We start from the raw sequence: 25,189 nt of genomic DNA on the forward strand, positions 1-25,189 counted from the left end.
TGGCTTTCCAAATTAACACTATCAAACAATTTTATGTTAAATTACTCAACAGATGTTTACTTCATCCCAATTACAAGACATATGAACAGCAAACATGGTTAATTTTTTCCCTTTACCTTTGTTAGATCACATTTATGAATTAATGTGCTTCTCGTTTTTCTTTTATATAAAATGTTATAAATAAATCAGTTATAATCAAGTGGAGTGAGTGGAAAGACACAACACATTTACACGTGAAAAAATAATTAATTGTTTAATTTTTCTTTTGAAAAAAACTGAACACGGGTCTCACAGACCCGAACACCATACAAGGGTTAAGTGGCAAACCGTCATACCTCCTTACATTTGTGCTGGAATGACTCTGTGACAGCAGAAATGTGCATAAACTACTTACGGTAGGACGTTTTGCCAAAGTAGGACGTTTTGTCAGAACACCGGGCCTTAAAAATAGAGTTTAGTAAATGTGCAAAAGCTTAATTAAGCCTCTTAACATATGCACATAACATCAACAAACAAATGTGCAATTAATTATAGTCCTATTTTATTGTATATAGTCCCAGGAACAGCAAGATACTGCGCAGGACCCTCAACCTCCCAGGCGTCTGGTAGAGGACACGAGTTTGAACTATAGACCGCCCGCAGGGGCGAGAGAGGAATTTGTTATATGTAACCGTGAAACCCTTTCTTAAAGGTGGTCGATTTTTATCTTAAATAACTTTCAGTTTTAATTTGGAAGGCAAAACGGAACTATTTCCGGTATCCCCCCGCCCCCCACCGGGTAGTTTACCAGCAGGAATATTACCTGCGGTTACATTGACTCTCAGAATGCCAGTTAATGAAATTAAATTAAAATGGTCACAATACACACGCTCATAAACACTTAAAATGTATGTTTACCACTTTTCCAAGCGGCACCGCTCGTTTCTTTACATTCTCGCGTTCAGTGAATAAAACGCCACTAAAGAAGTTTGTTCCTTTGGAGACACCGTAACAGTTATCCACGCAGTTTCCGCCCAACAGGAAGTGAGCGGAGTCCAGCGAAAGTGTGAGTGAACTGTCAAAACAAACCAATAGCGACAAAATTATATCTTCACTCAGAGCGTCCGCACATCTAAAGAGGTCCCTTCACCACCATGGACAACATGCCTAACCCTCTGTGGTGTTTCCGTGAGCAGCAATCGGCAGAAATGTTCTTGGATGACGGGGTAGAGACGGTGACTTCTGTGGAGCAGGTAAGCACACGAGCGTTAGCTTTTCTTTTTTTATAAGGCAGTGTGGCTAATGCTAACGTGCGGCTCTCCAGTCTGGGTGTAAAAAAGTGCACAGAAACTCAGCTGCCATACACACAATGCGTTATATTGCTAAAATGTCGGCACTTTGATTAAAAAAGTAATCAGAAACTTGTTTGCGGGCATTAGTTCGCCGTGCTTTATCCATTTAGCCCATGGATGGCTAGCTTTGTTCCTTAATGAGATTAAGTTTGAATGTAGCTAGCTGCTAGCCAACTAATTAAAATAGTTAAGCCTGGGCATGACATAAAGTCTAACTTTGTCTTTAGTTTCTTCCCAATTAAAACATGATAGCAGGAGAGGGCTTTTATTTTGAAAAAACCTTATAAGACGTCAATTTCTGACAGCGTCTGAACATCTCTGCATCCTGGGCACTGTTCTTGAAAGTTACTCCACTGCAATCATTTTAGATCAGATCCAGTAACAGTTATCACTTCAGTCAAGGCACAAGTTAGAACTGCATCAATAAAAAAGGAAACTAGGATTCAGACTGCCGTTTTTGCTCATTTCTAAAAAGTTCATCTGTCATTTTTTTCGGGGGGTGCAAACATTATTGTTATGTACGTTTTTGCTATTTTCAATCCAGAAGAGATCTTTCTCTCGAGTCTGTGTGGGAAGGTGCGACAGCTGCTGCAGCATGCACACACATCTTAATCCAGGGTGTCAAAATCACTGTTTGTCTCTTACAGTGGGTATGCACAATTCAGTGATTTATCAATATTTTAGTACCTGAATTTGTTCATACTTTAGGAAAACATTTAAAAGTGCCAAGTGAACAAATGAAGACCTGGCTGTCTTAGGAAATGAGGTGGAAATGAGAGCAGTGATGGCGGATCAGGCAGATGAAGAAGAGGAGGAGAAAGATGCAATGAGAAAAAGATAATGAAAAGATACAGGTTACAGGTACACTGTTAAATGGTCATATATAGTTTAAAAGAACTATTATGATAGTTATGTTAGAGTTATGATGTAACTTATAAGATGTACTATTTATGTTTCTGGTCTCTGCAAACATACATAAAACTCAATCAGGTGGAATGACAGTGTCCATCTAGGTGCCTTGTTGCTTTTGCTAATTTTGCTGATTTTTACCCCTTTTGATGACACCATACACTTAAAAAAACAGTACAATCAGAAATGTATGCATATTGTAGCATATCCCCATAGCAGGAAGAGTAGTGACTATTGGTGATGTCACAAGAAATTTCACACATTGCAAAGCCCTCAAGAGGGTCAAATTGGACCCTTTGGCTGGCTTTTTTCACCCACTTGTCATATGTTTTACATCCCTGGTCTAAATTAAGCTATACATGAACAAATAATGTCAAAAGTTACCCATTTTATTATGATAGAAGTTTTAAATATTCCTGGCTGCTAACGTTGATAAAGTAGCTCACGCTCTTTCAGTCACTTTCCATAATATAGGTCATGTGTAAGGCACAAATACGAGGTTATATGTTTTGAATTGATTGAGTTGACAGTTTTGACCACAAAACACACATGAGCTGTTAATGTTCAGGGGTTTACACATCAATCGCACCTTTTCTGGATTTTGTGGCTGATGCTAGTCCAGATTTTTAAATAGGAAATAATCCTGTTTTCTGAAATGCCTAAAATATGTTTTTTTCCCCTCAAAATAAGCTTCATAACAACCAATCACATGCTGCTTTTTTCCTCTTTTTTTTTTTTAGAAAAAGGTGGAGAAATCCATTCAAGAAGTCATGAGTGTTTACAAGCAAATACACAGCTTACCACAGTAAGTATCCGCAGTGTGTTGTAGAATACAATGGAGCAGAGTCTGTGAGCTTTTTCAGGCAGACAGCTCAGCCCACTACAGCCTGTGATGTGCCTCGTTCTCCACACTTCATATATCAAACACCACCTTCAGATTTGAATGTTTAATTAAACTGCAAATCCCCATCTCTCCCTCTGACATGTTAATGCTGATGCTGCCATGTGTTGCTGCCAACATTTTCAATCCCTAAACTGCACCAACATCTACCTGTAGGCTCCAGAATTTTAATCATCTCCCACTAATTTCTATGTTTATCCCGTTTGCGGGGAGTGATGAGCTCTCATTATAGAGATTTTGGATATCCGCTAAAGGAGGAGGGGGGTTGTTTCTCCTTTTGTCCAAGGGGAACAATTAACAATTTGAAGTCCTCCTTCACACTGCAGTACATTTTTAGAATCACACATTCCATCATACAAAATGAGGAAAGTAGATTACAGATGTAAGGATGTAGGTGATAAACACTGCCATCATTGATTGGCAATTTATTTGCCAATGGGCCGATAGCAGACAGTAAGGAAAACGTCGACCAATACCAATTTTCAGTGCATCCCAAAGTATTTTTCACTATATGTGGGATTGTGTCATTTATGGGTAATGTTGATGTTTGAAAAAGGAGACAGGATGGGTTCTTTGGAGTTCCTTGTCAGGTGACTCTTTTGAAGCAGAAAAGTAGAATTGCCTTGTCTCTTTATAAAAATCTCAAAATCTTACTTTGTTGTTTTGTTTTGTTTTTTTTAAAGACTCAGACCTGGTTTCCTACATTGTTAAAGTCATTACCTGAAACCAGGACACTAAATTGGCCTGGTTATGACAGAAAAGTGTGCATTTTCAGACTCTTGCTGACAAGTAGGCCAGACGTTGTGTAGCCATAGCAATAATAATTACGTATTCATCAGTCACTCATAAAGGTGACTACATGAACAGCCATTATGAGGCATTTACAGGAACACCATTATTGGCCGTAGATGTTATTATGTTTTTTGTTTTTTTTACCCACAAACACCTGCTGTTTGTTTGCTATTAGAGAAGGCTGCACTGTGATGCACGATGGCTGTTATCTTAGCGGCGAGTAGATCTGCCCACGTAGTTTGCTTCTGCTATCAGCTGCCGTCGCTTCTCAATGAGGTGACTCATCTCATTTCTATGACAACTGCTAGATGTGAATGTCAGCGGTACTGCAACCAATGGAGAAATGCATTTTAGTACTACTAAAGAATCCGTGATATTCATCAGCTGAGGTCCTGCTTTTAGTGGTGATAATTGTTTTTTCAGCCTTGGCCGGGACTTGACCTCAAACAGGTGGGAGGCAAGATTTAAAGTTTTTAGATACGCTTTTTAAAACATAGTTGCAAAGTGCTTTATAGGACATAATAAATGGATCATATGAAATATAAAAACAGTGAGTGATTTACAGGATGGGTAAAATGAAGTATTTAAGAATAAATAAAGGCGGAATGAGAACATTTTTATTATTAAAAATTACTTTCTGTAAGAATAAGTTTTGAGGAGGGATTTGAAAGTAGGGTCTTAACCCTCAGCGCCTCTGGTTAAGGGATCCACAGCTACAAGCTCTAACAGAAATGTCCTGATGGGGGTACGACAAAGCAAGTTTGGCAAGTTCTTTGAATTAGCTGGGTCGACAAAACCTATAATCAATGTCAGCAATCTGTAAAAATATCTTTTTGTTGTGCCTTCATTTTTTGTTCGGCTGTTTGTTTTTCTTTCCTTCATTAGTTTATTTCTTTAGATAATTTGCCTGTAATATTTTTTCTTTCTTTATGTGCTTTCTTTCTCTTTTAGTTCTTCTATTCTTTCTATCTAGTCTTTCTCTCCTTCTTTTATTCACTGTTTTTTTCCATAGCTTTTATTCTTTCATTAATTTCTTTTTCCTTCCGATCATTTGGTCATTCGTTTTCTTTTTCTTTTGCTCTATTTATTTATTTGTTTGGTCATTCATTTATTTCTTTAATTTGTTCTTCCCCCCTATCTTTTTAGTTGTATTTTTGTTTGTACATTTTGTATTTTGTTTTCTTTCGTTCACTAATTTTTGGTTTCGTTGTGTACACTTGCGTGTAGCCTGTCGAGCTCTCAGCATTTAAAAGGGTGGGTTGAACATATATTTGTGTGGTGGACAGACGAGGTTTTAGATGTGGAGCTCTGCTTCTGTCATGTAGTGATCTGTGACTCATTCTGTGTTGGTAGAAAGCGCATATTATAACAGGTGTAGCGAACACTGTGTGGAAAGGTCAAGCAGAGAATCAGAGTGGGTGGGTATCAGTTGTCATTGATGCAGATATATAGTCAGACTTATGTTTATGAAGAGCTGCAGACTGAATTTTCCTTCAAACATTTAAAGATTAACTATGCGGCTCCTTAGTTTCTGTCATTCTGTTATAGTGTTTTAAGGCATTCTTTCATTCATATGTTTATTTTTATTAGTTTTTGCCTTAATTTCCTATATATTATATATATGTCTACCTCAATTTAATTTGATGTTTATTCGGGATAAGAATACGATATGGACCAGTATCACATACCACAGCATTAATGGGTGGTTTGTGGTGCTGCTCCCTAGATAGTTTAAAGAGTTTTATGCATAAAAATCTATCGACAACAAATTAAAAAAAACACAGTGCTGAAAAATATGATAGACATGATGACTTTCTTTTCTTTTTTTTTTTTTTTTAGTTTCGTTGAGAAATACTTTAAAACTTGAAAGGCTAAGCTGATGTTTTGGTTTGCCTGGCTTTGGTTTCTTTTTTCTTTTTGTTCTTAATGAGGACAGGCCTCAAAGCTCTCCTAATAGAAAGTGAATAAAAAATAAGGAAGGAAATAAACAGAAGTCGCTAATTAGACTGCTGAGGATCTGAATATCTGAAACGAGTGAATAAATAATGCAGAGTTTGATCACAAACCCTTGCGTAGACGATCATTTTATTTGTGTTTCTCAGATTTTGGGCTACCTGGTGAATAATTAATTTTTGACACATAAATCAGTTCTTCTTTTTTTAAAATTTAAACTTACAAATGTTAGAAAAACAAGTGAATTGTGTGTCTAAGTTTTGAAATTATGAGTACTGACACTTTTCTGATTTTGTTTTTATTTATTTAAAAAAAAAAAAATTTCCAAGTTGTTTGACATTTAACTTTTTGTCCCTCGTTTGTTTTTCAGGCCAACGTTGTTGCGGGAACAACACTACCAGTATCTCAAGAAGGGCTTACGTCATTTATCAGATGCTTATGAGGTAAAGTAAATTACTAATAAATAAAGAAAACACACACAAATTATGTGTTGTAGATATGTAGATGTAGTTTTATTTTTTCTTATAAACCTGTATTTCAATCAAAGTAGGCGTTGTATTTACACTCATCAGCCACTTTATTAGTTGTACTCCTTTTGCCTTCAGAGCTGAGCTGTTCAGTGCTGGAAACATTGCTCAGACGTTTTAGTCCATATTATGATGATAGCATCACACAATTGCTGCAGTTTTGTCCATCACACATCCATGATGAGAATCTCCTGTTCCCCTACAGCGCAAAGGTGCTCTATTGGATTGAGATCTGATGACTGTGGAGGCCATTTCAGTACAATCAGCTCGTTTTCATGTTTAAGAAAGCAGTTTGAGATTGTTTGAAGTTTGTGATCTGGTAAATTATCATGCTGTAAGCAGCCAGCAAAAATGTTCAGTAAGTGTTTATGCTCAGGTGGTCTTGGAAGGAAAAGCCTCTGGACTTCTTTAAGTTTCTTGAAGACGTTTCACCTTTCATTTGAGAAGCTTCTTCAGTGCTCAGAGCAACTGGTGGAGAGACCCAGATTTTTAAGCCCTGTTGGGAGTGTCCCTAAGAGGGTCGTGGAACCCCCACTGATCCTCTGCCTAATCACACGAGCCATGGTGTGAAAACTGGTCTGGGTCACAATCAGCCAAGTTTTCGGGTGAACTCATTGTGAGACCTTGCCCCACCCTATTATGTGACTTACTGTGGTCAAATGGCTCAAAGTGTGAGTGGGCGTTAAGGCGCCTGGGAAGGGATCTTGACACTGGATTTTAGATGGCAGACAGTTGGTGTCGTAAGCCACAACTTCTGCTCAAAGATGGTCATTCACAGTGGACATAGATGGCCTGTTTCACTCCTCTTTCAAACCATCTGTCCTCTCTGTCCAAAATGTGAACAGGTGCTCAGGTGGTATTAATTGAATCCCAGTGTGCCTACGCCACCACTACCAGCCCAAAGTGTTGATGCAATGCAGGATGGAAATGTCTCAGCAGAAGTTGAGACTCATCAGGCAATGTTTTAGTAATCTTCTGTTGTCCAGTTTTGGCGAGCCTTTTGGCGAGTGAATTGGAGCCTCATTTTTGGCAACCACTGTGGTCTTCTCCTGCTGTAGCCCATCTACTTCAAGAACCAGCTTGTTGTGTATTCAGAGATGCACTTCTGCTTACCTGCTATCAGCTCGAAGTAGTCTGGCCATTCTCCTCTGACATCAACGAGGCATTTCCACACAGAGAACTAGTACCGAGTGGATGTTTTTTATTTTTGCGACCATTCCCGGTAAATTGTAGAGAAGATTGTGTGTGAAAATTCCAGTCGATCAGCAGTTTCTCAAATACTCAGATCAGCTGGTCTGGCACAACCATTCCACATTCATTGTTTGAATGATTAGCTATTTGCATTAGCTATTTTGCAAATAGCTTTGTGTAACTAACAAAGTGGCTGGTGAGTGTGTGCTTAATATCGTGTGCTGAACAGTAGGACACCAACTCTCACTGCCTCTGGAAAAATGCCGAATTGTTATCCTCTGCTTTAAATAGAAATGCTGCAATTTTCAATTGGCCAAAAAAATATAGTTGTCTGCTTCTGGCAAAGTCACTGCTTTTTTTTTTTATCTTTTACTTTTTTAATGTGTGTGCTTTTTGTTACTCTAGCCAGAAGAGAGAAAAGCATTTGTGTTTCTCCTTTTCTTCAGCTCAGTACCTTCATTATTTCAGTGGCGTTTCCTTTGATCACACAAAAGCAGGCAGACAGCCAATTTGTGTAGTTAAGTGTACGCAGTGCTAAAGAGAACAAACTGAGTTTGAATTATATGTAATAAAATCAGCACAAAAAGCATCACACAACTAATATTTGCATCATAAATGGCAGACATAATCATAAAGTCCATTTACCAACTGCAGAAAATGAGTTTGTATGATGTTTCTGTGTGGCTCACTCCCATCATTTTCCTCCTCCTGCCCCTTGTGTGTCTGGCAGAGTTGTTTTTCTCTCATCTGTGCCTCTGACTGGCTGATCTCACAATCTCATTTATAGCTGTAATCGGTCATGTGATGCCCATTTGATTTTGCGTGTGTGTGTGTCTGTGCGAGTAGTGTCTGGATGCTAGCCGACCGTGGCTTTGCTTCTGGATTCTTCACAGTCTGGAGTTACTACAGGAGCCCATTCCTGCTGCCGTCGCCTCAGAGTGAGTCACACACGACAACAGAGTGGAGCCAAATAATACCCGTGCACTGCCAACGAATTTTGTTATTTATTGCTTTTTGCATAGTTCTCATAATTATTGCAGTAAAGCAGGTTTGTTGAAGATGCCACCCACCAATACCCCACCGCCCTTTATTTATAAATATCCATAAATAGTAAATGTAGAAATATGGTATAGTTGTGATATGCTAGCTTTACTTAACAGAGTTTTTTAGTGGATTTCATTTTCATTTATTTTTTTAAAGATTTCTACACAACATCCTTGATGACTGCATTTTTTTTTTTTTGCTTTTCAGTTTTCTCTTTTGTATAGCAAAATCTAATATAACCACACACAACTTTCAGGTCCACCTCCTGGTAGCTAGGGAAGTGGTGTTTTTCTGTTATGGTTGATCATTGGTAGTTTGCAGACAGCTTGTAGACACATTACTGCCCCCTTCTGGTAGTAGTAGCAAACTCTTACGTTAAACTAGGCCCTAAAAAGGAGACGGTTTACAGTTTTGACCCTTTCTGGCTCCAATAATGAACATAATGTAGTTTATCTTATTCCATATGATCTGAAATTACCGACCACCCTATAAGTACAGTGGTAAATGTCACAGAGTTAGGAACCTGAGGCTGTTTTCCCTCAGACTTCCTATAGAGGCCATTGAAAAAGAATGCAGGTTTAGGGCATCTGCTTCAGTTCTCAGACCCAGGGGCTATGCACGTTTGTATAATTGTACATATGAATAAACCCAAAATTTCAACATATTTTTCTAAAATGCTTCAGATGTGTTTAAACGTGTTATATTGCTTAAAACAAGTTAGAAGATCAGACTACATCTGTACAGAATACAGTTATACTAGCTCTTCCTATGTCTCAGGTTATACACAATAAAAAGAGATTATTAGCTCAATTAAAATGTCCTTTATACTTTATTCCTTACGCTACAGTCACACTGTGGCAAACAGCAGTTGGATACTGAGGCACAAACAAAATGAGTGTGAACTTGTGATTTTGTTGCCTTTGAAACGGTTGCTTTGAAAATGGGGACCAGGTCTGTGACCACTTGCGGTTATTTTTCTTCTTCAAAGCATCATCAAGATGGTGATGAAACAGCAATAAGATTGAGTTGGTCTGCTGTCAGTTTGTGATTGAAGTTGGCAGATACTTAAAATTCATTTGTAACTGTGACATATTGTAAACACTGCAATTCCGTTGCCATCTACCTACAGAAAAATTCATATTAACTACTTCTAGCTCAGCGGTCCCCAACCCCCGGGCCTCGGACCGGTACCGGTCCGTGAGTCGTTTGGTACGGGGCCGCGAGAGTTGAGGCTCAGGTGTGAAATGTATGGTTCAGGGTTTTTATCGGTATTTTGTTATCGTTTTTGTCGTTAACTCGGTTTTCCTGGGTCTTTTCACGTGTGTTATGAATAAATCTTCTTTTTTTCGGTACCGGTACTGGTTTTATTTTGTTGTATTTATCCGTGACGCCTTAAAGGCCGGTCCGTGAAAATACTGTCGGGCATAAACCGGTCCGTGGCGCAAAGAAGGTTGGGGACCGCTGGTCTAGCTGGAACCTCATAGATCTGGACCCAAAATTTCCCCCCAAAATAGTGATGTAGTTCCTGCAAGATGGCAGTTTAAGTGCTCAGCAACCTTATTTTTATATAACCAGAATGCAACCAGTTGGCAGCCAGTTCAGTCGAATCCCCGATTGCAAAGAGCCATGTCCATGTCACACATGGGATACACTCCTTGGTGCAGACTGACTCTGACTGACTGCAGCGTGTCAGGAATCTGACTGTTATGAATTGAAGGGGATCAAGTGCCAGCAGTGCGAGTCAGACTGCAATTGTCTGTAGACAGGTTTCTCCCACCGGGCGACCTATTCAAGAGCCTCGTGATCACAAGTGGCCCACCACAGGTTCAGGGTGTTGGACGCAGACATTATACTACATTACATGTACCAATGTTACTGTAAACTCCTCCTATCCTCTGGCTCCCTTCCTAAAACACAAGTCACCATTTTATAAAACAGAACCAGAAGTGGTAAGAGATGAAAGATGTTGATTAAATTACCATATAATGACCTTTTTTTTTTTTTTTTTTTCCCTGTCCAGCTGCAGCATTGGCCTGGGCTTTGCTGTTAAATCATCCCTTGTCCTTGTTTCCATAGCCAACTTCAAGAAGTTTAATTTATTCTCTGTAATAGAAAACTCGCAGTAATAAAAAGTTGGGGTGTTGATGTTTGAAGCAGTGAAATGAAGGTTTTTCCAAGAGTTATTATGCCTGATATGTGTGATTAAAAGTGATGACAACATTGTGCATGACTGGCAGGTGTACTTATAAGTACTTTTTTTTTTTATGCTGACACGGCTTCAAACACTGTTGCTCTCACTGCCACCAAAATGTCATTTGATTAAATTACTGCCAGTCAAAGTAGCACTCTGCAAACCACGTAGCGAGTCGCCGTTCCAGGCTGCCAGCCCACGCTCTCATTATAACCGTGAGGCGTGCCAGCACACCGGCTGGCACTGCCCGGGCACCAACGTGATGGCTTTGTGCTCACACACACAAAAACACTGGCCCTGTTCAACGATCTATAACAATGCAACCTACAAGAGATTGCTTTCTCTGGTTTATGAAGTGTACACTGTTCTCAGGTCAGTGTTGGCACCAGACCGGTTGGCCAAAATTAAAGTGGGCTTCCCTTCCAACTCACTTGGCTCAAAGCACTCTTACAGTTTTATTATTTTTCTCCATGGCGGAGGATGAAGAGGACATTTGTGAGCGAAGCAGCGTGGTGCATGGAGGCTGGAAAGAAAGGGACCTGTGGTAGAGTTGGTCTATGCAGTATGACACGTCAGCTAAAGTGAAATAGCCCAGTGGAGCGTGTTTTATAGCCTTCCAACTTTCTGCCGGTCTGAGATAGAAAATAGGAGCTGTGATTATTTAGTAAATGGAAACTGTGTAGCGTGCAGAAAAAGTGGTTTGTTCAAGTCAGGTGAAATAATTAGCGTCAAACTTTTAAACAGAAAGAAAAGCTGCTATACGTACATACTTATACAGACTGGAATCTGTATTGTACAGGATTACTTGACCCTCAGATGACCAAGTGGAGTAATTTATGACGTATTTTTGTGCTTATCAGCCTCATACCACATCCTTTATCTATGAAAGATATTCTAAAAATGTGCTAATGCAAGTAATCATGGTTTCTAATCATTTCTATGCAAAAGCAACGTGATCGTCACCTTCATATCATTTTGATTGTCACATTGGGTATTCGATATCTGCAGCTGCTAACAGACCTTTCTACTGAAGGTTCTACTGTTAGCCTTGGTTTACGGCAAAACATTGCAATGCAGTGATTAGAAGCAGAAAACTGCAATAAGATTGAAGACTATAATGTTTAAAAAATACACTATCCATGCCACAGTAATGGGCCACTTACTGTTTTTAAAAAAAAGCTATAAAGCATGTAGGAGAACTACACTGACAAATCACTGGTAGTAAATGGTTTTTGTGATTAAAGATGTGTAACTGCAACATACGACATGGCTGTGATCCCCATTTCTTGACACCTCCTTGAATATTTGGTTCTAAAAATAGTATTTAGATATCAGCATTATTTTTATTTATTTATTTATTTTTAGAAATCGTGTCAATATCTTGTGTAACTCAAGGAAGTGAGCATCAAAACTCATTATCTGTGCAAACATACATTTCTGCAGATTGCCTAAACGTGCCAAAAATTGCGAACCCTTTGGGTGTTGACACAGATCTGAGGTAAATGGTAACTGTAACTTGCCGTCTTAATCAAACGAATAAATAAATAAATTATGTGTTTTACAAAAAAGCTGAAAAAAATAGTAAAACAGTGAATTTGAAAATTGATTAAAAACAGTAATTATATTTTAGCATTATTGCTGCTGGATTAGCCTTTACAAACATTAATATGATTTTTGGCAATTACTGTTAATTTAGGGCAGTTGTGGGGTAAACCTTTGGGTGGTGGGCTAGTACATTTGTTCAAACTATCAATACAATTAATGAGTGTTTTATTGCTGCCATGCAATTTCAGCAATCCTGCATGTAAGAAAGAGTATGCTGGTGTTTGTAGTACATTCATGCAGTACCATTTGGCTGCTCTTTGTGGTTGTCAGTTTGTATATTAAATAAATAATGATATTATAACCTCTGTATCTTTGCTCTCCAGTGTGTGTCAGTTTCTGGCACGCTGTCAAAGCCCAACAGGGGGTTTTGCCGGGGGACCGGGGCAACACGCTCACCTTGCACCCACCTACGCTGCCGTCAACGCCCTCTGCATCATCGGCACAGATGAGGCCTATAATGTTATAGACAGGTATGATCACACAGTGTGCTGCTAGGGTGGTAAAATGACAACATGACAAACACAAAACAGCTTCCGTTAAAGCAGCTCAGTTTGTTTGAAATTAATATGTCAGACAACCCCTAATTTATGTGATGATATTTATTGGATTTCTTTTAGACTTGCATAGTTTATTACAGTGCTCTTATTGTATCTTGGATATTTATTTGTATTTTATAGGCTATTTAATATTGTGTCCACATGCCTGTGGGCTTTAGATTGGAATTAGCTTGCAGTTATCCTATGAGATGAATCTTTTTGTGCAGTTTGTTCTCTGACAAATAAAGATGAAACTAAACTGTGGCTGTGTAGTTGAAATTCATAATTTACGCCTTTAAATTTGTTTGTGTAACTGAATTTCCCTCCTATGCTATAACCACTATAACACATTTTCTTACAGTTGGAGGGGGTTGTCGCAGCTACGGATCATGTTAATGTTATTTAACCAGCAGCTCATTATAAGACCATTTCGAAACACTGTTTACATGAGTTGTTTTTCTCCTAATTGACTCTGCGTGATGGAGAAAAGGTGACGCTTTGCGTGTTTACAGTCGAGCAGCGATCCCCGTTTCTTCGCAGCGACGCAGATTTAGACAGCGGGTGTTGACTTTGCATTAGTGCTTTATTAAATTTGCAGCAGCTACTCTTCCACCCCCTGCCCTCTCTCTCCTCTGTTTATTCTTCACTCCATCTACAGCGCCTCCTCCTCCTCCTCTTTACACCATGAACTCATCCTTGTTTCTAATCAACCCTTCTCCCCCTTCTGTTTTGACTTCCTCCAGGGAGAAGCTGCTAGATTTCTTGTGGTCAGTGAAGCAGCCAGATGGCTCCTTTGTGATGCACGTCGGTGGAGAGGTGGATGTCAGGTGAGGCCCCAGAAGATAAATTCTGATTCCTCTATCCTTGTGTTTTTCTGTAGGTTTTTATTTTTTAGAATTTGCTTTTCATCACATAAGAAAATTTATATCGTTAACTACATCTTTGATGACTGCTTGGACACCAAACATCTTTGGTGTCCATACTGTGTTGATCACAGTAAAGGGGTCATTTTTGAAGGCTAATTTCCCCTTAAGCACACTCTGCTTTGTATTTATATTCTCCTGTGTTTTCTTTTAGTGTTGATAACAGGGGAAATAATGAGAAATGCCCACATCTCTTTTACATAATAGTGGATTTATCTCATTTCGGATGTGTGTGTGTGCTTTTTCCTCTTTGAGGCTGTTATGTGGGGCTTTTTGTTATGTTTTTGTTTTGTTCTTTGAGGTTCAGTTTCCTTTGAACAAAGAACTTCAGAAGGTACTTTTTCATTCTCAGAGGAGCCTGATATCTGTTTCCAACCAATTAGCATCGAGGTGCCGTTATGTATTACTAAAACTGTCTTTCTCTTAGGCAGGTTTTGCTATTCAGTTTTTGATAAACCATTTTTTGTCACATTTTTCTAAACTGTCAACAAAGTTATCCTTATTTTGAAAGTTTTTTTTAGGGGTTGTAATTACAGGATTTTCTGATTTGATGTTAGTGTAAGTGTGGTGATATACAGTGTTATGCAAAGATTTAGTTGCCTTATTCGTGTTTTCACTGTTTTTGCTAGAAGTCTGATATAGCTTAGCTTTTAAAAAAAAACACACATTCAATTTAATTACCACGAACAAGTCTGGCTGCTGTCACTGTTCACGAGCAGCACTAAATGTATTTTCCAGATGAAAGTACTCCAACAAAAAGTGGCTTATACATTCTAGGGGAACTTTTTATTAGGTACAGCTTGCCAGTTCCAGGTTGGATCCTGTTTTGCCTTTTTTGTTTCATAGATTCAACAAGATGCTGGAAACATTTTCCATAGATTCTGGTCCATATTAACGTGATAACATCACATAGTTGCTCCAGATTTGTTTTGTTTCGACATCTTAACAGGAAAAAAAGTAACTTGTCTTTCTACAAACCTGGTTTAAGGTTTTTCCCAGCACACATAAGCACATCGGTTCATCGTGTTATCATATTTGAAAGAAATTGAAATCAAATAAACCCCAATTATTAAAACAGTCTTTCTTTCTAGTTATTTAGTTAACATAGTTTTGTGAACCCACATGAACTATAGCCAAGGTGTTCATCATAAAGATAGAAGATTATTTATATAACACTTTTTGAGTTTTTGGACGATCTCTGCAACCAAATAAGGAGTTTTATGCACGTCTGATACCTGAGCTTTTCAAGTGATTTATTGACAATATCAAAGATTTAAAAAACACCTTTCTTGAATTCTAGTTTAGTTATGATTCCTTGCAGTCTCAACATTGCAGGGAAACAAAATATGTAACAGTCAAAATGACTGTGACTGAACAGCAGGGGAACATAAATGGCAAACTGGATGTTTGTTTGGTCTGCTGGCAGCCTAAAACACAGTATGATGATGTTTAGCGAGAGCTTCCTGCTCCCTCTCAACTTTATCGTGATCTTTATCAGCCTGATTTGTTTTTTCTGCTTTTTTAGGAGTGCATACTGTGCAGCTTCGGTAGCATCGCTCACAAACATCCTCACACCTAAACTGTTTGAAAACACAACCAACTGGATTCTCAGGTACAACAACCGACCACAGCACTCTGAGTAAATTATTAAAGAGCATTTTTGTCCTGCTTTTTTTACATAATCCAGTGTATGGGTTTTTTTGTTTTTTAACTACATGGTTTTCTGATTTCTAGCTGTCAGAACTGGGAGGGTGGTTTAAGTGGAGTACCGGGTTTGGAGGCACACGGCGGTTACACGTTCTGTGGTACAGCCGCCCTTGTCATCCTGGGCAAAGAACACATGCTGGATCTGAAAGCCTTGCTGGTGAGCACATCCTCCCTCCCCGCCTTTTCCTCTCTATTGTAACCTCAAATGCTCAGTCTGTGTCCCAACAGCAGAAAAAGATGCTATCATTGTCAGTCACAACAGGGGCTTTGTGCTAAAGTTTTATCGCTTTCAAAGTTGGGTGCTCAGTTCTGTGACGAAGCAAGTACAAAATGTCATTAAAAATCAAATACAATGTTGCAACTCACAACAAAATTTCATCTTCTGAAAAATGTGGAGAAATCTCTCTATGTCAGTCTTTCCTTCTCCTATTCGACAAACATTAATCTGATCCACTTATTGTTAAGCTTTTCTCATACTTACTATCTTTGTGATGATATTTACTGACTTTAATGCATCCACAGGCCTCTAATTCCCAAGTTAATCATTCACAAAAAGTGCCAAACGTCAGGTGCTGGTTTAGCTCAGTAGTTGAGCAGGCAAGCAGATAATGCAAGACCAAATGCAGCAGGCTGGGTTTGACTCTTTTGTTGGGCATCTTTCCTGTCTGCTCTTTACTGAAAACTATCTAATAAAGGTGAGAAAAACCCAAAATTAGTCACTCAGGAACTGTCCTTGCATACATCTTTACACTACATGTTACTTTTATTGTGCACAATCGCACGTCGCAGTAATGCAAACTTCATCATGAAGTACTAAAAGGAAATAAGTATTCAGTGACTTCAAGCAACAAAATAACCACAGATTACATGAAGTGAGCGGGTCCCAAGTTAAAGAGTGAATGTTACTGCTGTTTGCTAAAAGAGGAGGCCTGAATTTATTGATGTCACCTAGGCAGAGCAGCCTAGAAATGTTTAGCTTTTAAAAAATTCCTTATTCTGATAGTTTGATTATGTTTGGTTTCTGTGATAAATTACTCATAATTTGTTTGAAGCAGTTTCCAGGAAAACTGCAACCTGCTCTTTCTTCACAGACTCGTTTAAACTGGCACAATTACACAAACGCATTCGCCGAGTCCTTGTAGCTGTCCTCTTTACACAGGAGTAACTTAAGAATGACCTGCATGTGAGCTGTTTAGGAGACATCTGTAAACTGGAGCTATGAAAAACACGGGTTACACTCTTCCTGAATCTACTAAAACTGCCGATGTTCCTTTTATGACTTCTTTACGTTGTTTAGCTGCACCATAATGTGCTTCCGTGTATTCAATCACTCTTTCTGTACTGTGGAATAAACATCTGTGCATGTAGTTACTCTCGGAGCACTCTGGAGGTTTACATTAGTTTTTGTTTTGCAACTGTTGGGATGCTTTGTTTCTCCCCTCAGGGAAATCTCATTTCCCTTCTTCCTTAGTAGTAAAAGGTTAGGAGCAGCTGCCCTTTAGCTTTGATGCAGGTCGAGCTTTTGAGTCATGCTCGAGGAAGCTGCAGTGGGGCAGATGCTCGCTGACACAAAGCTTGAGGTCATCCTGAGAAGATAAAATGATAAGGCTGTAACCAGAAGGCCAGTCTGCAGCAGTTTTTTATATTTTATTGAGCTCATAAAACACTTGATGTCATCATCCCTTAGCTTTTATTCAAATACTGTGTGATCACATTTGCATGTAACTGTGAAGTAAACCTGTTTCCACACCTGCGTGCACTAAAGTCCCTCTACCTTTAAACAACGTTAGTTATTTTCACCCAACACCTAGCTCAAGTGGCAGGTCAACAGAGCGCGCTCTCTAAGGTGTTGTGTGTCACTGTCCGTCCCTCAGAGACGCCCGGCATATGGCTCTGACTGAAGGCGGCGGGTTAGCAAAGGTTGTAAGTTGAAACCAGGTGGAGAATATCAAAAGCAGCGAGACTCGCTCGCTGCACAACTCGAGTCATAACCTAAAAATTGTATGTGAGAGAATGCATAAATCATTAACGCTGAGATACATAGATAATTCACAATGAACAACTTTCATATTTACGTGGTGTCATTGTTTATTTTCACGGGGATCTATTAATGATCTTGTGATGATCATAGTCCAGATTCTCATTAGGAATTCATTAAATCCGTGAACAACCAGGCAAATATACTCATTTTACCGCAAGCCGCGTTGTTTCTTTGCCTTGCATTTTTCTTTCTTTGGTAAAGGCGGCCACTTCTCACATGATTAAGACATTTAAAACCTTTTGAAGGTGCACTAATTAAAATTTGCCTCTGTGGCACGCAAACACCCATTAGTTCCCTCATCCAAATTTGGATGACTACATATGTGGCCAGTCTCTAACCTTTAAAAGAGAGAGGTGGGGAGCTTGTTCATTCAGGTGACTCTCCTCCAGTATCTCTTGGGTGACTCTGAGGTGAGGTGTTCCAACATGTCCTAAGGGGGGGGCAGAGCAGACCCAGGACATGCTGGGGAGATTACATCTCTCAGCTGGAATGCCTTGGTGTCCATGCAGAAGAACTGGTGGAGTGGGTTGACTTTGTTTAGGCTGCTCCCCCAATAACCTAGCCATTGATCAGCAGCTTTTGTGTTACATGGCCTGGGTATTTTCACATTATTAACTCTTTCGCCCACGGACACTCACTAGGACTAACCCTTGTTTCTCTTTTCTTAACTGAGCAGTTTCTATTATATTTCAGGGCTGCTACCAGAACAAAATGACAGTTTTTTTTGTGTGTGTGCACCAAGTTGAGAGCAAATTTGGTCCAAAGAGCACTTCAAATAAAAATGTGTTGCAGTTTAGTTTCATCTGGTGTAGAAACATGTAGAGGTACAAATGGAGGCTGGAAATGTTACAGGCGTCACTGCTTCTGTTACCTCTTGAAGGCTCTGGCTGCTGGGCTGGGTACAGGACACACTCACTCTGTGAGCTTTGTAAGCACCTGCAAAGCCAGCGTGCTAACACAAAGTTCAATTTTGCGTTAGCTAGAGTGGATCGTTTTCTGGCCTGGGTGTACTTTGTGCTTCACTGTTACGTTCTTGTCCTTTTGTGCAATAAAAATGACAGTTATGTAATCTCCACTCCTCAAAAAAGTGCAGGCTGCTCAACTATTATTTTCTGCTCCATCAACATGAACGCCAGCTGCTTGTAGCACAAGTGCACAGAAAAGGGGACACATCATGATGTTCTTTTTCTTAGTCTGCTCTTGCTGGTTATTAAAGAACACAAATGATATTCCTACAAATTCCTTAACTTATGCAATGCACATCATAAATCAAATACATTGTGATAATTTGATGCTCTATGTAAACAGCAGAATTTTCAGAGCCATTTTAACGCTCTCCACCACTGCAGCAAATCAAAGTTCAATATATATATTTTTTTTATCTCAGCGCCCAGATGCAGTGAAATTAAAGCTAAAGCAGTAGCATGTTTGAAGCATCTATGGTACCCTGTGACTTAATGAGGAATTATGTGAAAAATAAATAACAGAAAATATGAATTGAAGGAAATTTGCACAAAACACACATACTCACTATCAAATTTAGGTGGATACTCCAACGTTAATTTACTGATCACCGGTGCACATATCACTGTCTGTGTTGTGAGATAAAATGCAATAATTTTCCATACAGCTTAATAAAGTTTAATATGAGACATTAAATAATTTCAAATACTTCTTTCCCACGTTTGCTTCGTAGCAACTGATGTGCAGTAGTTTAATACACATATTGATTAACCCCCCCCCCCCACCCCCCCCACCCCTTCTTCCAGAGTGGAGCTGGTATTAACTCCAATATCCCATAATTATTCAGTCCTATTGGACTGGATTGTACCAGTTGGCAATTTCCATGGCAGCAGTTTTCTAAATCGTTCCTATTCTGAAAAATATCAGGTCCCGTCTGGTCCGCTCCTGCCTCCTGTCTCGTCTTACCCTGTGAGGTTTTCAGCTGTTGGTATACATGCGATTCCACTCAGAGCTAAAGGGACACAAACACATGCAGTACATTCAAATTCAAATTCAAATTTTATTTGTCACACACACACAACCATACACAGTATGACATGGGGGTGAAATGCTTGTAGCTGTACAATGGCCGACCATTAAATGACAGAAGAAAAGTTTTACAATATTTACAATTTACAGTTTACTACAGAATTTACAAATTAACTTAGGAATTTACAGTAAAGAATGTGCAAATAGCAGAAGAGATTATAAAGATTATAGGAATTATAGGATTATAGGAAATGTGTGGTGGTGCGTGTGGTGACGTGTGTGAGAGTCCAGTCTTTAAGTGAAGTGTTTGGGAGAGTCCAGTCCTACACCTGGTTCAGGGCCCGAATAGCCTGGGGGAAGAAGCTCCTCCTCATTCTCTCTGTTTTGGCCTTAAGGGAGCGGAAGCGCTTCCCAGACCTCAACAGTGAGAAGAGTCCATTGTTGGGATGGGAGAGGTCCATCATAATCTTCCTAGCTTTGGACTTGCACCGCTTGGTGTAGATGGACAGCAGGTCAGGGAGCTCTGATTGATGCGTTCGGCTGAGCGCACCACCCTTTGCAGATCTCGTCTGTCCTGCTTGGTGCTGTTCCCAAACCAGGTGCAGATGTTTGCCGTCAGGACGCTCTCGATGGTGCAGGAGTAGAAGTTCTTGAGTTCTACATGCTTTGTTTGTTAATTCAGCGTATTTAAATGTGTGTTTGTCACCTTTCCTCCTCAGCGTTGGGTGGTCAGCAGGCAGATGCGATTTGAAGGAGGTTTCCAAGGCCGCTGCAATAAACTAGTGGACGGCTGCTACTCTTTCTGGCAAGCTGGACTCCTGCCTTTACTCCACAGAGCCTTATACAAAGAAGGTGCCTTTACATTTTGACCCTAAACTCTTAAAACAGTTCGAAATGGAAAGGTCTCATCACCGTAGCATCAAGCGGCACAAGGAAAACCAATTTAGCAAAGCGTGATTTTTGGTCAGAATTATTTGAAATGATAATATCAGCAAGTCTCCACTGACTTCAGCTGATCTGAATGAATGTCAGTGTAACAAAGATAGAATATTTTTCCAGTTTTAGTCGTTTTTCACCCAAAACTCTTTGAATAGTGAGTGATAGATTTATCAGTGTCAAAATCTTGAGGTTTGTCGTGAAGCAGTCCTTCGTTCTAAAATGTAAATCAGAAAATTAGAGAATATGTGGTTAGGAGGTCATTTTTCTTTAGATTTTGACTATAATTTGTATTGTTATTCTGTGGGGGGTTTTAAAATGTTAAAACTGGAAATAGCCAGGTGTTCACATTTTCATGTTGAAAATGAAGTCTGAATTTTCTGTGGGATCATCCTGGTTTTTTTTTGTTGGATTTTTTTTTTTTCCCCTCTTGTGACTGACCTGTGTGTTTGCTCAGGAGAGTCAGAGCTGAGTCAGCAGCGGTGGATGTTTGAGCAGCAGGCCTTGCAGGAGTACATCCTCCTGTGCTGTCAAAACCCAACAGGAGGCCTTCTGGATAAGCCTGGCAAGTCAGTACCACACCATCTGAGCGCACACACACACACACTACATATTTGTACAGCTTTACTCATGCGTAGCGTTTTTACATCACTGCCCTGTTTTATTGTCTTGGTATGTCCAGGTCCAGAGATTTTTACCACACGTGTTACTGCCTCAGCGGCCTCTCCATAGCACAGCACTTTGGGAACATGGACAACCATTACGAGGTGATCCTCGGCAAGGAGGAGAATAGATTGGTGAGAATGAAAGATATACATTATATGAAACTTTGACAAATGTTGGGTGTAATAAATATTTTACATAGAGGACATGTTACTTGTTGGGGAGTGGAGTCAGAAGCTGGTCTTTACATTCAGTTAAAACATGTCATCCTAAATGAGCTGTTCTACAGTTCTAACTCTACCTTCCTGTTTCGCTCAGAGTTAGATTAGATAATCAGTGCACACTCATGTGTCTGACCCGCCTTGGCTTTCTGAATAACTCTGTGAGGTCTCAGTCATCATTAGTGGAGACCCTGAAGGGGATGGTTGAGAAACACACGGATGTACGTTGCTCTTGCTAAGAGCTTTGCATCCATCGTTATTTGGCGGTCATCCTAGACCTAGAACAAGAATTACCCGAATGTCATCCCTTCCCCTGTTCCTGGACTTGTAAGCACCGACCGCATATATGAGAGCAGGTAAACGTATAGCAAATCAGTCTGCAAGAGTGGGAGCTATACTCTTGGATACTGTCCAGGACTGGAAGATGCAGGCTGACTTGGATCAGAAGCTCAGTTTTCCACCAGAGATCCCAGCACCTGCTCGTAGGCCGGGCCAAATCTCGTGGAACAAACGGTACCATTAAAGAATGCGGTGGGTGAAGCGCACGAACAGAAAAAGCTGAAATAGAATGAAATAGCAGCTGAAGCTGAAGAGAGCAACGAATGTACAAGCTGCTCCCTTTAGAGTTGGGATGCAGGGCATTTGTAGTGACATCAACAACAAGGCTCCCAAAGAGCACAGAGGTTTGAGAACAGGCTTTCTGATAAGTCATCAATTCACTGTCAGTTTGGAAAACGGACTCAAGTGGGACCGCAGGATGTCCAGCATAAGTGGTAAAAGCAGAGCAGCCATGAGAAACCGCATGTGGAGCTAGTGCATAATAATGCCTCAGCAGATGAGTCCATGCGATCATAATAAACCGCTGGGGTCGCAGGCGTCTGCACAAACCCTCCTGGTCACCGTTTGATCTCAAGTTTTCTGTCATTCAGACTGTAGCAGACCCACTGACAGGACACTGTGGAACATGTTTGACAGAAACACATATTAAAGCATTCACAGGTTTTACAGAAAAGGTGCTTTTCCAAAGGCTGTTATGTTAGGGCGGAGTCCTCACCGAGTTACACTAATTAACTCCTGAGCAGTTTAAAGAGATTAACATTACTGTTAATTGTTTCAAGTCTGAAATGGTAGCTAACGACATATGTAGATTTTTGATGGCATTATTCATTCCTAAAGGTCTGTGTCAGTCTCGGCTGAAAACTCTGCATTAAATCAGGTGGTTTCATTTAAAATAAAACAATGTTTTAGGACCTTTTTGCATCAAAAACTGAAATACCAACAATAGAGCTCAAATATTATGTATGTATACAGGTTTTTATATCATGTCACGCAGTTGCAAACACAAGCGGCTCTTCATGAGTAGATGAGAACTAACTGTGCACAGTGACACGGCTGCTTGCTCATACGGGAAACTGCTTAAGAAGGTTGGCAATTTTTATTTTTATTTTTTATAACCAGGACATGATTTCTGCACTACATTTTATATGTATTTTTTTTTTTTTTCTTTCTTTTTGGGCAGTTTTTGGTTTATAATCCCATTATTTTCAAGAGAAGTTGCACATTTTTCTGCAGCCAGTATCTCTAAAACTGGGAAACTTAAATATTCTTGCTTTAGCTATTGAAGCTAACAGTATAATTGTCTCTTTAAGGGTAACTGCTGCTTCTTTTTTTCTTGTTTTTTTGCACCCTTTCATTTCATCACCATGCAGTAAATAATTAAAGTACTGGTTTTCTTTTATCAGCCATGGTTTAATCTGCACGCACCTGCATAAAGAGTCAAAAACGCCTCAAAGGTGTTCCCGTGCTGACTATTGAGTGCAGTGCAGTCAGGTTTAATATGAGCGAGCTCTAAAATGAGAAGCTCTGAAAGATGCTCTACAATAAGTGGGGTTTATAAAAAAGAAAAAAAAATTGAAGCTACTGAAATGACACGTGTGGTTGCACGTAAAGGCCGCGGCAGTTGGTTTTGGTTTTGTTTTCCTGTTTGCTGTTGCATTACTGGCACTGACAGCTGTTTACAGCAAGTCTTCCCCTTGCACATGCATATGCATATCGGCTCGTAGGTTAAAACAGCAGCCAGGTTCAAACTGTATCCCTAAAGTGCCTGAGCTATGGTGTTTTCAGCTCAAAGTGTAGTGGGTTTCTTTGTGGTGTGCAATTCTCAGATAAATCAATAAAACAGTCTCGGTGGATGGTGGCAGCTTCCTGTGATGAAAATGTTAAAACTGCATCATAATAGTGAAACTGCAGTTCCACCCACTAATGGGATATAATAAGAAAAAAAATACATACTGCGACAAACGAAATATCTCGCAAATCTTTTGTTTTCTTCTTCTGACCAATTAGGCACCAACTCATCCAGTTTACAACATCTGTCCAGAGAAGGTGGCTCAGGCCCTGCAGCACTTTCTCCGGATGCCCGTTCCCGAGGTCAGCAGGCAGCCGGGAGGCTCCGGTGAAGACAGACCGTCAGATGCTGCTGCTGCCTCCTCATCAGCTGACCTTCAGTCCTAGTTGGTCCTCAGCAGTAACGTCACTGTGCGTTTTTAAAAAAAACAAAATAACAAAAATCAGCCAACTCTGGGGATCGCCCCTGAGCCGGGAAGCTGTTGTCAGGTATTTTGTGGACAAGCGGGATAGTTGACCCTCGCTGCAGACCAGTGCTGAATTTTGCCCCAAATAAAGGTCAACGGTTTTGCAAGGGCAGCCTCACATTCAGTTGAATATGTTTTATTTTTATTTTTTTTGCTTGCATTGTCTGTTTTCATTCTCTGAAATAAAGGTGGAACTTTATAAGGTTTCAGTAGGTTAATAAAACTTGTTAGAGCTTTTCTCATGATGGTGTTAGGGTGCTGAGGGGGTCGGTCAGGTGTTTTTTCTGAGTTTGTATGTTATACACGTATTATATTCACTGGCCAGTTCATTAGGTACACCAGTTCCACTGCTTTTGTAAAGCAACCAACAATAGGGCAGCAACTTGGTGTATTTACACACACAGGCATGGTCAAAACAACCTCCTGAAATTCAAACTGTGCTTTTTTTTTATGCCACATACTATTCTGTCTATCCCTTTGTGACCACACTTGTATGGTGTATCTACTGTGTCACACATCCGAAATCATCCCGAACTGGTTTCGTGAATGTAACGGGTTCACTGTACTCAAATGGCGTCCGCAGAGCTCAATCCAGCAGAGCACCTTTGGGATGTGTTTGAACAAGCGATTTGCATCGTAGATGTGCGGCCAACCAATGTGCAGCACCTGTTTGATGCTATCATGTCAATATGGGCAAGAGTCACATGTTAGATGTTTCCACCAACTTGTTAGAGGAGGATCTAACTTGGTACTAGTGTACTTAACAAAGTGGCTGGCGAGTGTATAATCGCACTCTGTGTAATTTCCCTTTAACTTGAAGCTCAGCAAAACAGGATTAAAATTAAATTAAAAGGTAGCAAACTGTGTCGAGTCCATGATTACAGGACAAATGGGGACAAAGTACTAAGACAGCTACTTAACTCTTTCCCCCATAAAGATCACATTTTATGACCTCCTTTGTACCCTTAATGATGACTTGACACCTCAGTGTGTAACAATAAAGATGCGGTTTGATGACCATTAGGATATTTTCCAGGTTTTCAGATGACAGCTAGATGATGCAGACCCAGTCATTTTGTCCTATAAGCAGGCCTGAAGTATGAAAGACGCTCAGTTCAGGGAAGAGCATCAA

At 39.8% G+C, this 25,189-nt stretch overlaps 1 protein-coding gene across 1 annotated transcript; it reads left to right on the plus strand.

Annotated features, from left to right (window-relative positions):
• Positions 1-821: 821 nt before the first annotated feature.
• Positions 822-24,280, plus strand: fntb (farnesyltransferase, CAAX box, subunit beta). Its single transcript, XM_086264692.1, has 12 exons — positions 822-1,232; positions 2,981-3,045; positions 6,257-6,329; positions 8,451-8,542; positions 12,768-12,914; positions 13,724-13,807; positions 15,429-15,515; positions 15,638-15,767; positions 20,363-20,495; positions 21,037-21,148; positions 21,262-21,376; positions 23,810-24,280. Exons 1-12 carry the CDS (start codon positions 1,134-1,136, stop codon positions 23,975-23,977), a joined length of 1,305 nt encoding a protein of 434 aa, XP_086120818.1. The 5' UTR covers positions 822-1,133; the 3' UTR covers positions 23,978-24,280.
• Positions 24,281-25,189: the final 909 nt, after the last annotated feature.

The sequence above is a fragment of the Aulonocara sp. 'chitande type north' Nkhata Bay genome, linkage group LG15 (assembly GCF_057382095.1).
Source record: "Aulonocara sp. 'chitande type north' Nkhata Bay isolate Kocher_YH1m ecotype deep benthic linkage group LG15, A_spYH_male_GT1.1, whole genome shotgun sequence".
NCBI classification, from domain to species: Eukaryota; Metazoa; Chordata; class Actinopteri; order Cichliformes; family Cichlidae; genus Aulonocara; species Aulonocara sp. 'chitande type north' Nkhata Bay.

Bases quoted from the DNA above. Each gene is read 5' to 3' on its own strand.
- fntb (XM_086264692.1), top strand. From the start codon at position 1,134: ATGGACAACATGCCTAACCCTCTGTGGTGTTTCCGTGAGCAGCAATCG. The intron at 8,543-12,767 runs GTGAGTCACACA...TTTGCTCTCCAG, and splicing joins CCTGCTGCCGTCGCCTCAGA to TGTGTGTCAGTTTCTGGCAC. The intron at 21,149-21,261 runs GTCAGTACCACA...TGGTATGTCCAG, and splicing joins CTTCTGGATAAGCCTGGCAA to GTCCAGAGATTTTTACCACA.